Source organism: Pantherophis guttatus, chromosome 2 (assembly GCF_059756535.1).
Source record: "Pantherophis guttatus breed Tessera chromosome 2, ASM5975653v1, whole genome shotgun sequence".
Lineage (NCBI taxonomy): Eukaryota > Metazoa > Chordata > Lepidosauria > Squamata > Colubridae > Pantherophis > Pantherophis guttatus.
The window spans coordinates 260,830,200-260,842,505 of record NC_142064.1 but is presented as its reverse complement, the minus strand read 5'-3'; the positions used below and the strand labels follow the sequence as shown (position 1 = coordinate 260,842,505).

The following is a 12,306-nucleotide window of genomic DNA, read 5'->3' as shown; positions in this document are numbered from 1 at the left end:
GAGAGCCACTGATCTAGCCCAACAGACTATCGAAAGGGATGGGGATTACGGCCAGGGTGTCCCAAGGCATGTCAACAAACTCAAGATGGCAGCCAGCTCCGCCTTTTCCCTATATGTAAATAAGGGGTGGGGCTTCCCTCCCTTAGGTCTTTGTTGACTCCCTCTAGGGTTGTTCCTGCTTTGCATCTCCCCACTTCTGGGGAATATTTTAAAAAGATTTAGATGTGAATGTTCTGTAAATTAGGTCTCAGCCCTAAACCTGTTTAGTAGTAGTACTGTAGTTGCAGTCATATTCATGGTTCCTTTTCTTCCTTCCTTCCTTCCTTCCACCCTCCCTCCCTCCCTCCCTCCCTCCCTCCCTTCCTTCCTTCCTTCCTTCCTTCCTTCCTTCCAAAGGTCTTCACCTGGTGCCAAAATGAGGCCATTGTGGGTGCCAATTAAGGGACTCTGGGGAGGTCATTCCATAAACGAGGTGCCACCAACAAAAAGGCAAGATAAAGGAGGGGGCTTGGGACTTTGTATGTCCCCTCAGAGACCCTGTTGTGATTAAAGAAGCCTCTCCAAAAAGCCCTTGAACAAAGGACAAAGGTGTATAAGATGTTCTCCACCCACCAGATCCCCCCACCTCTCCCCATAGGTCCCCCTGTCCTAAATTGGCCTGAGACTACTAATGCCACTTTCTATCCACCTTTTGCCTTAAGAGGCACCTCATTGGTTAAACTTGAGGATTTCCATTCAGCAAATGATCCAATTCCACATTCTACATATTCCATATTCTACATCTACAAGATAGTCTTCTCTGTCTCCCTTCCACAGAGTGATCCAGGCTGCCTCCTCGGGTTGACTTTTGCCCAATTTTTCAGCTTTTCCTGATCCGTTTCCTGATTGGATGGCTGGGAAGGGGGCAGTCCAGGCAGTTCTTGATGAATGGAAAGGCTGGTGGCATTGACTGACAGAATGGTTGCCTGAGTTCAACTGGTTAAGAACCGAATAATTACCCTGGCAGGCATAGTCATTGTTCTCTTAATCACCTGTTGTGCATTACAATGCCTTCTGCTTTGCCTTTCCACCTGTAAGCAAGCTATGGGGTCTCCCAGTACAGGGATATTGATGTTGGGTGAATCTTGGAAAATTAAATAGTTTTCAGATTCAAAGTGGGGGAGATGATCGGCTATCTGCTAAAATAAGTAAATCAGGAAGCCTCTAATTGTGGAGTCTGTCTGGCAAGAACAAAGACTGCTTATCTGCAGGAAATATGCATGTGTAAAGCTTGTAACAATTCTGGGTAGTTAGAAAGCTGATAAAAGGAACAAAGTTAGGCAACTTGCAGACCTCAGCTAAAAGTTAGGAATAGAGATGGCCTGCAGCAAATCAAAGGGGTATTAGATAACTCCTGGGGCATTCATTAGCCAAGGCTTAGGAATAGGGACAGCTAGAGAGTCCAATAGAACAAATTGTAGAATTATTACTAAAATGTTTATTAGATGATATTTCTTACTATCCCGCCTTGTCCCGCCTTCTTCTTTAGTGAAAATGTATAAAGCTTTCTTCATCCTTTGTTCTGGGCTCTCTTGGCATTTTGGCCAGGAGCCCTTTTCCTTGGGGTACCGCAATAAAAAGCAATCAAAACCTGCATCTCGTGTCTGACGTCCTTCATTGGCCTCGGCACCAGGCTCAGACCCCAATTGGGGACAACAATTAGTTAGGAACAGAATTGTTACCTAAGAGTGTCCATTAGTGTAAAAAAAAGGATGCTACAGCAAGATATAGAGAAATGTTTTCAGTGATTTTACTAGTTAGAATACAGACTTTAAAAAATTAGATAGGATTTTGCTATACAGTACTTCTCTTTAACACACTAGATGATACAATGTTAAACTTCCTAGGTTGAAGGTTTTTCTACAACATAAATATGGGATATTAAAAAGGGATTTAGATGTGAATGTTATGGAAATTTGGTATCTATAGTTTCCAGGCCCTAAATCTGTTTAGTAGCATCATAGTAGCCTCAGTCATATTAGTGATTCCTTCCTTCCTTCCTTCCTTCCTTCCTTCCTTCCTTCCTTCCTTCCTTCCTTCCTTCCTTCCTTCCTTCCTTCCTTCCTTCCTCCTTCCTTCCTTCCTTCCTTCCTCCCTCCCTTCCCCTCCCTCCCTTCCTTCCCCTCCCTCCCTCCCTCCCAACAGAGAAGGGTTTTCACCTGGTGCCAAAATGAGGCCACTGTGGGTGCCAACTGAGGGTCTCTGGGGAGGACATTCCATAAATGAGGTGCCACCTCTGAAATGGCAAGATAAAGGAAGGGGCTTGGGAGTGTCCATGTCCCCTTGGGGAGCCCATTGTGACTAAGGAAGCCTCCCCCAAAGGCCCTTGAACAAAGGGGCTATAAGATGTTCTCCACCCACCAGATTCCCTCCCCCTCTTAGGTTGGCCTGAGACTCCTAATGGCTCTTTCTATCCATCTTTTGCCGTAAGGGAGCTCATTGGTCAAACTTGAAGATTTCCATCCACCAAATGATCCCATTCCACAATCTACATATTCCACATTCTACAAGGTAGTCTTTGCCCAATTTTAGAGCTTTTCCTGATCCATTTCCTGATTGGCTGGCTGGGAAAGGGACAGTCCAGGCAAGTCTTCCTCTGCCAGATATTCATATTAGAAGTTAGGGAACGGATTATAATTTCTCCTTTATCTATGAGACATCTCATCGATAGCAGCATTGGCTTTGGGGTTTTATTAAGGGTTTCTTCCATGCCAACTTTACTCCATTCCATCCCATAAACGTTTCATTCTTCCTATTTTTTAAAAAAGCATTTCCCCCTGTAACAAGTGGCTGGCTGAATAATAATTTTCTTTTTCCCCAGGATTTTTCAGTATCTTTCCCTTTAGCAGGATACTTGGATCAGTAATTGATTGGGGGTCCGTCCCAAGAATATTCTCCCCAGATTTTAAAAAGATTTTATCCCCAGATTTTAAAAAGCAGCACTTTTTCCTGCAGCTGTTGATAAAAATAGGATCACCAACATGATTGCCAACGTTGGATGAGGGATATGGAGGAGAAGAAGGAAGAAGGAGGAGGAGGAGGAGGAGAAGAAGAAGATTATTTTAAAAACTCTTCCCCACCCCCCTTGACGACCAGATTGGGCCAATAATAATTGATCGGGGGTCCGTCCTGTGAACGTTTGCTTCTCTCCAATTTGTTGTTTTTAAAACACCTTTTTTCCCTTTAAGAAGCCAGCGAGGCTGACCGCAAGAATAACAACCATTCATTTTGGTTTCCCGCCTAGGCACAGCCCAAAGACGGTCACCTGATTTGGAGGAAAAGAAGCGAAACTAACTTTCTCTTTCCTTTCCCGGCGGAGGAGGCGGTGATGGCGGCCGAAGCGTCCTTGCAGGATTTGGTGGGAGAAGCCACCTGCTCCGTTTGCCGGGACTTTTTCCAGGACCCCCTGCTCATCCCCCAGTGCGGCCACAACTTCTGCCGGGGCTGCCTGACCCGCAGTTGGGGGACGTCAGAATCGGAGGCTTCCTGCCCCCAATGCAGGCAGACCTTCGCGCCCCACAGCCTCCTCCCTAACCGGCACCTGGCGCGGGTGGCTGAAGTGGCCAGGCGATGCGGAGGTCCTTGGGGCGAGGAAGGAGGGAGCTTCTGCCCGAAACACCGAGAGCCCCTCAAGCTCTTTTGTAAGGACCACCAGACTCTCATCTGCTTGGTCTGTGACCGATCCAGAGACCACTGGGGGCACTCGGTGATCCCTGCGGAGGAGGCTTTCCAGGAATCCCAGGTAGGAGTCAGCCAGGAGGAATCGCTGCGGAGGGGCATCCAGTGCCAGCCCTCTCAGTCTTTTTACCTCTTTACTTGCTTCCTCCTGCTTCATCCCACCCCTTGTCTCCCTGCTTGCAATGTTTAAAAAACAGGTTGACATCCCTGTTGTCCCTGATCAAAATTCAGATGCTTGTCAATTGTATTGTGTTGTCCTGGGCTCTTGTGTTCACCCTTTGCCACCTTCTGATAAGCAAAGTCAATGGGAAAGCCAGATTTGCTTAATTGCTGTGTGACTAACGAAACAACTGCAGTGATTCACTTAACAACAGTTGGAAGAAAAGTTGTAAAATGGGACAAAACTTCAGTTAACTGTCTTGCTTAGCAACAGAAATTGCCTGTAGGGAGAAATAGGCTCCCTTTGCCAGCTCCCTTTCCACATTTTCTCTAGAGCAAAATTGTCATGGAGTCCTCCAAAATCTTGAGTGCAGACCCAGAAAAACACTCCTGCTGGATCAGCCCAAACTTTCATTTCTCAGTGATGCTTCTGGGATGACAGCAACCAGGAGATTCAGGCAGCTCACTTTAATGCCCTTGCAGGTAGTCCTCGACTTAGAACCGTTTGTTTAGTGACTGTTCAAAGTTACAATGATAATGAAAAAAGTAATATAAAGGTTTTCACCCTTCTGATCATTGCATCATTCTGTGGTCACATGATCAAAATTTGGAAGTTTGCCAACTGTCATGCATTTATGACGATTGAATATACTGTATCTTCTAACCGGGTCTTCCCTCCGATGTAATTCTTTACGGAAAAGAAACTCAAAACTTGTATTTTCTCTTCAGATCAAGGTGGAGGATTGCCTGAAGGCTCAGAAGGAGCAGAAAGAAAAAATAGCTACATACAAAAGAGACACAGAGCAAATAGTGCAGGAGATGCTTGTAAGTATTGATCCAACAGTGAGGAGCTTCTGAGCTAATAGGAAGGAGAACCTCATCCGCCATCTTTAATAATAGGCAGCCTGTCTGTAAGTACAAGTTCTGACTGAGATTAATTCAAAGTTAAAGACTGTGTAGGGCACAGAACTTGGTCTTAACCTGGGGACTGAGAGGTCACCATTGGCTGAATGAGTCACAGTTGGGTTAAGTGCCCCTATCCCATGAGCTGTGTTTTATGCAATAGGTTTGGCTTGCTTAATAAATTAATACAAACTATATTTCATCTTATTGAAAAAATTATGAATTCAGATATTTTTCTGCCTCCTTTTTTGAAATCCCTGATTGCCAAGAAAATTTTCATGAGAGGTCATTTAAACTTGGGGCTTTTTTTTTTTTTTAGAAACCTTTTCCGTTTGCCTTTTTTTAATGTCAAAAGGTTTTTTTTTTCTCCTTTAGAAATTCTCCCACCTCACTTTCGGATTCTTCAAGGAATTTGTTTAATTATTATATCAATTAGAATAAAAATAATTAAGTAAAATAATTAAAATAAAAGTATGCCTTTTGCTTTTTCTCTTTCTTGTCCTAGCACATCATCAAAGAAGTGAAAGAAAATGTAGTGGCTGAATTCAGAGAGCTACAACTCTGGTTAGAAGGACAGGAGAAGCTTCTATTGACTAAAATGGAAGAAACGGAGAAGGATATTATGGCAAGAAAGGAGGAGGGTTTGGCCAAGCACATGGAGGAACTGGGCTCTCTTGACCATCTCATCCAGGAGATAGAAGAGAAGCTTCAGCAGCCAGCCAGCAAACTCTTACAGGTCAGGCGGGAAGTTGAGATCATAGACTCCTAGGGCTGGAAGGGACCTTGGAAGTCTTCTGGTCCAATCCTCTTCTCCAGAGCTCTGTTATCAGCTGCCGGGGGCTTTCTGGAAGGGCCTCTGATGGGGAAACAGAGGCTGGGGGTGACCCATGCAGGTATTCACAGAAGAAGTAGGCTGGCAGAGCAAGGCAGGTGTCTGGGTGTGCGAGGCCTTGTAAGTAGGGCAGCTCCACATCCCCATCCCTACCCTAGCTTAATATTTATCTGTTCACCTTGCCCCATCTCCTGCACCTTGGAATGGGCGGGGTCTTAATTATGGCTTATTGTGGGCTTATATTGGGCGCATGTGTAAAAATCAAGCTAGGACTTACTTTGGGAGTAAGTTGTATTTTCAGGGAAACACGGTAGTGAAAAGTACAAATGAAAATAAAGAAAATGGAGATATGGAGAAGGATTAGAATGGGAAAGAAGGGTAGGATAAAGAAAAAAAACCATTGTCTTTCAACTTTTTTCTGCACAGTAAAATACAAACTAAAATGACAGCCTCAACTTTTTATTTTTGCATATTTAGTCATTATTAGCCATGTCTATAAAACAGATTAATCTAATGAGCAAAATCAAGCACAAGAGTTTCTTTTTTTCTGTCTCGAGCACAAAGTTTAGAAGAAGCTTCCAGGTAGAAACAACAGGTTATATTGAATTAAAGCAGTCAATTTTTTCATTTTTTCTAGCTCCATCACTTTTTCCATCCATTCTTCTCTTGTGGCGATTGATATATCTTTCCATGTCTGCATGTAGGATTCTGGTTGCATTCGACCAAGTTCAAAATCTTTTTTTCAACTCCTCATTTAATAAACTTTTTGACTCTTTCTATGGAAAGGAGACTGGAAGGTATGAAGACTACAGGTAGTGCTTGACTTATGACCACAATTGGGTCTGAAATTTCTGTTGCTGAGTGAAACACTTGTTAAGTGAATTTTGGCCCGTTTTACGACCTTTCCTGCCATTGTTGTTGAATCTCTGCAGTGGTTTAGTTAGTAACACGGTTGTTAAATGAATCCAGCTTCCTCATTGACTTTGCTTGTCAGAAGGTCACTAATGGTGATCACATGACCCCCAGGACACTGCAACTGTCATAAATATGAATCGGTTGCCAAGTGGCTGAATTTGATCATGTGACCATGGGGATGCTGTAAGAGTCTTAAGTGTGAAAAATGATCATCACTTTTTCAGCGCCGTGGTAACTTTGAATGGTCATTAAATGAACTATTGAAAGTCAAGGACTACCTGTAATGGCTAATATTAGGGATACATAATGTAATTCAGAAAAAGCAGGAATTCAAAGTTCTGGTCAATTGTCTATATATTCTTCACGATTTTAAGGATGCCTGCTTGGGGTTCCTATCCCGTATTGGGGGATGTGGTGGTGGGTGTTCTTTGTAGGGTCTCCCCCTCCCCTTAAATCTCCAGGCCAAGGAGAAACTCAACACTGATCTCCTTCTCCAAAGTATTATAACCACCTGGATTTTCCAAAGTGCCTTCATTCTGGAAGCATAAATGCAGGGGATTTTTTTAATCCTATTGATGCATTTTCTTGTTTTTCAAATAGTCTTTTCTTTCTGCTATTATGTTTTATATATAAATATATATCTTCTGTAATTGTGTTGGATTCAATCTGGGTCTAATTTTTCTTAGACAAGAAAGTAAAAACAATACCACTCTAAAAGAGGGGGGGAAGAGCAATGGATTTTTTAAAAATTGGAAGTACTTTATGTGTCTGTTAGTGTCTGGTTGTCCAGACGTTTCACTCATGTATTTTGTGACTGTAAGAATTTAATTTTCTGCCTAGGTAATGGCTCCTTTCAGTGCTTTGTCTCTTTATTTTTTAGGACATTGGAAGCATCTTGAAGAAGTAAGTAAATCCACCCTTTTCTTTACAGTCTCAGAGATCAGCAGCTCTTCCAGCAGTTTTCATTTTGGAAGCAGTATTTTAATATAAAGACAACATACTGTATTTTTGGGGCTATTTAAATACTTCATCAGATAACTTCAACACAATATAATTAGCAATATTTGATATGATCAATTATTATGTTCGGTTGCCAAGCACCCGAATTGTGAATACAGGGACACTGTAAGATGTTAAGTGTGAAAATGGATGCAAGTCATTTTTTTTTGAAAAAGTTTTTTTTATTTTTTAAAACATAAACATAAAATACATCTTTTCAGAATGAGCCATTGATGCAGTCAAACATAGTTACAATTAAACTCCTCCTCCTTTGTCCAAATCTCCACTAATTACCATCTTATAACAATAAAAATAAAGAAAAAGGAATACCTTACTTATAATGATTTACTCAAAACAATTACCATTCTATTGTTTCACCTCAATCTTAATTTTCAATTAACACAACTTAATATTTTACATCATTATTACCCTAAATTCTATCCATTCAACAATTCCATTATCCTAAAACCCGTTACTTAAATCTTAAAGTCCTAACCCCATGTTATTTGAATTTTCTTTTCCCTACAATTACATAAAATTACTCAATATTTTAACTTTTAATATTTGTTATCATAAATTTTACTACTTTTCTCAGCACAGTCATCCTTATTTGCTATTACTCCCAATATAGTCATTTCATTATTATTATTAATTCTAACAGTCATTTTTATTTTAACTGTTTGTCCCAGCATATCATCTTCATCTTAGTCATCTTCTTTTAGCTGTTAATCTCAGCATTAAAATCTTTAATGGTGCCTTTTACACCCAGTATAATCATCTTGTTTTTCATATTATCATTATCATCGTTATCATAGCAATTTAACAATGAGACTTAGTTCTTACATTAAACACATCCTTTTTTCTGTTGTCTTTTAAAATCTTGAACTCTCCTCTTTTGCCCTAAATTTCCCATTGTTTGCACCTACCTTTTTTAGTGAGGAAAAAGAAGAAAAAGAAATCTCCCTCTGCCTAATTTTGCCTCGTTGCAGCAAACAGCCTGCTTTACTTTCATTTTCGTTTTCAGCATAGCTTGATTAGCACAAGGGAAAAAGCAAGCAGCAGAGCCCTGCCCAAAAGAGCTGAGAGCAAATCAGCTGAGAGTCGGGAGGCCGATCTAATCAACATGTGCTAATTAGCCTATGCTGAAGCTGAAAGGAGCTGTTTTTTCTTGCTGTTTGCTTGCAAGGAGGTAAGTGCTGCGAGGCACAGGCCAAAGGGTGGGGTCCAGTTGGTGGGCAGGGCTACATTCGGTGTATAAGACGCACCTAAATTTTCACCCCCTTTTAGGGGGAAAAAAGGTGCTATACTCCGAAAAATACAGTATCTTACTTCCTCCTTTCCTTGTCTGTTGACATATATTTCTTTTGAATTTCAAAGTCCTCAATTTACAGTCTCCATAGATCATTTTAATTCTTTTTCTTACTACAATTTCAAGCAACATATATCAGTTATTTCTTCTTTCGTTCCTATGCCTGTTGACTTCTTTCATTCCTGCGCCAGTTAGTACCAATTATAAAAGTTCCGTTGTATTTTCCCTTTCTTTTCGCCAAAGTCGAGCCATCGCAGACAAAGAAAGAACACCTCCTCCACCAAGATCCCATGGCTATTATCTGTAGTATTCACAATGTTCCAAAACAAGAAGCAAGTTACAGTGTTCCTTTTCAAACCAGGAGGTGCCTCTTCTCAATCCACAATTTCCATTAGTCATGCAAGTATCCATTTTGTTTCAATTATATAACAGTCCTATTTGATTCTCTTCTTTTTCTGTATTTTAAAAATATTAAATCTGTTCTCTCTCTCTCTCTCTCTTTTTTTTTTGTTTTTGAACCAAGCCACAATGTTTAATTTTCTCAGTTGGATCTGTTCATCAATCAATTTTCTATCAAAAATTTTCCTCTTTATTTTTAATTTTAAAAGTATCAAATCTTCTTCTTTTTAACGTTCAGTTCAAATTTAAAACTTTATTCTGTCTTTTAATCAAATCTCAGTATTTGGTTGGGGTTTTTTTTCAGTTAGTTCTATTCCAAAATCAGTTTCCGGTCGGGTCTTTGTTTCTTTAAAATTTCATTTCAGAGTCATCATTGCCCCTTTGTTATTCAGCTGCTGTTTTTTGGCTAGGGGTCTTATAGTAAAAGGTATTGCTCCAAGCGTTGTTAAATGCCTGGGTTGGTTGTCACTCACCCAGCTTCAAAGACCTCCATTCTTTTCCACTCTCCTCCAGCACAATTCTTAATCCGGTTGTCCTGGGTTTGTGGCAGCCGCCATGGCTGCCGGCCCCCGCCGCTAACTCACAGAGAGTTCCCTCTGAGGAACTCTCCTGTTCCTCTTGGTCGTCCAAGGTGCCTCTCTTTCTCCCCCATCCCTGCAGGACGGTTCCGGTCCGAAGACCCATCGGCAGCGGTTCGGCAGTTCGGGGTTTCACGGGGCTCATCAGAGCCCGTTATTTCCCTGACTGTCTCACCGTAACATCAAACCGGAAGTCTCAGAAGTCATTTTTTTGAGAGCCGTTGTAACTGGTTGCTAACAAATAGTCATAAATTGAAGGTTATTTGTAACTGCATTCGTCTCTATTAAATTTCATTGCATTACCTTTAATCCACCAAGATCAGTTTGAATGTGACATCCATCTTCTTTTTGATTACCTACCTCACCCATATTAGTCATCAGTCATTTGGTAAGATAAAATCCATTTATTTTGGCCAAGAGATTCAGAAGAAGTTTGAAGAGAAGGGAGCCTCAAACTGAAATGTGCCCATATTTGAATAGCTAGCCAGAGAAATGACTGAAGCCTGGGAAACAGGGCCCTTGTCAGTCAACAGGAGTGCTGATTTCCCACCAGTTTACCAGGTACTTAGTATCCAAGGACGGGGTAACACAAGAAAATGACAATCAATGACTTAATAGCTGGCCATCAACACCCCACTTAACAACTAAAAGCCACACACAACCAGGCACCACTTAAATACAATGGGTAGAACAGCCCAGTGCACATATTCTACAGAGAGAGAGAGATGTTCCCTGAGGATGGGATCCAGCACGAGTTCGAAAGCTCAGAAGACAAAACCTCCGGTGGCCAACCCAGATTGGATCCTGTTGCTAGCCAATCCTCAAGCACCATCTGATGGTTTAGGAAGCTTCTTCTATTGGCAGGTTGATAACAGTTGCAGGAACTGGGCAGGGCTAGTCTAGTGAAGAGAAGGACCAGGGGAGACATGATAGCAACAGTCTTCCAATATTTGAGGGTCTGTCACAGAGAGGAGGGGGTCAATCTGTTTCCCAAACCACCTGAAGGCCGGACAAGGAATAAGGATGGAAACTGATCAAGGAGGGATTCAACCTAGAAATAAGGATAAGTTTTCTGACTGAGATGAATGAACCACTGGAACAGCTTTGCCTTCAGACGTTATGCAAGCTTCATTACTGGAAGGTGTCAAGAAGAGGCCGGACTGCCACCTGTCAGAAACGGTGTAGGGTCTCCTGCTTGAGCAGGGATTGTGGTGTTGGACTAGTTGACCTAAGTACTTTCCAACTCTGCTATTCTGTTATTTTGCCTTGCCAGATATGAGGTAAAGAAAACATATGATAATTCGGTGGATTTATTTTGGGACCCTGAGTGGACAATCTGGGATTACAGTGATATGACTGCGCTTCTGAAAAGGGCTATGAAAAAACTGAGAGGTAAAAAACGGCTGCTGGGGTTTTACCCTGGATGACATTTTGAGCATCCAAGAGAGATTCTGGGTCAATGTCACGTGGATCAAAGAGGGACCGATTTCAGGATCAGCGGAAGAGACACACTTATTTCTCTGGGGAAAGTTTTTGTGTCTTGGCATCAGGAGGGGAAGAGGAGCTTTCTGGTTTCTCCCATTAAAGTTGTGCTACCTAAAAATGGGAAACATTGGCAACTCATAGTTGACCATTTACATGTAGTCCTCAATTTACAACACTTCACTTAGTGACTATTCACAGTTAGAATGGCACTGAAAAACATGACTTATGATCGTTTTTCGCACTTATGACCATTGTATCATCCCCACAACCACAGGATTTACTTTTCGATGCTTGACAAAGGGGTTCATATTTTTGACAGTTGCAGTGATCATCTTTTGTGACCTCCTGACAAGCAAAGTCGATGGGGAAGCCAGATTCACTTAACAACCTGGTTACCAATTTAACAACTGCAGTCATTCACTTACCAAATTTCTCACTTAGCAACATAAATTCTGGGCTCAATTGGGGGCATAAGACGAGACTACCTGTATTCTTTGTATCCTGAATCTTTGTGCACTGATCACTGGGGAAGCAGAATAAGCTTCCACTGAGTATAATGGAATATATGCAGGTAGTTTTTGATTTACGACCTCCGTTGAGCTGAAAATTTCTGTTGCAAAGCAAGGCAGTTCTTAAGTGATCTGTGCCCCATTTTACGAACTTTTTTGCCAGAGTTATTCAGAAAATCACAGCAGTTAAGTGAATCGTGGTTGATAAATGAATCTGGATTCATGCATTGATTTTGCGTGTCAGAAGCTCCCCAGGAAGGTTGAAGAGGACAATCCCAGAATCATGGGATGCTGCAACCATCATAAATACAAGCTAATTCCCAAGTGCCTGAATTTTGATCACAGGACTGGGGAGGCTGCAACAATCATAAGTGTGAGTATCGATCATAAAGCTCTTTTATCAGTGCCGCTATAACTTCACTAAAAAAATGGTTGTAAATTGAGAACTACCTATGTATGGAATATGTAGTAGTATATATTTATGCCTGATGGAACATATAT

The 12,306-nt window shown here is 41.5% G+C and overlaps 1 protein-coding gene across 1 annotated transcript in view; it reads left to right on the top strand.

The window, feature by feature from the left end:
- LOC148115701 (E3 ubiquitin-protein ligase TRIM39-like) overlaps positions 1-12,306 on the top strand; it is a 36,087-nt gene that overhangs the window by 20,739 nt on the left and 3,042 nt on the right. Inside the window, exons 2-6 of the mRNA XM_087883976.1 lie at positions 3,284-3,781; positions 4,606-4,701; positions 5,285-5,515; positions 7,407-7,429; positions 11,085-11,203. Of these exons, the coding sequence (XP_087740102.1) occupies positions 3,368-3,781; positions 4,606-4,701; positions 5,285-5,515; positions 7,407-7,429; positions 11,085-11,203 (883 nt within the window). The 5' untranslated portion in view covers positions 3,284-3,367. The remainder of the gene's footprint in view (positions 1-3,283; positions 3,782-4,605; positions 4,702-5,284; positions 5,516-7,406; positions 7,430-11,084; positions 11,204-12,306) is intronic.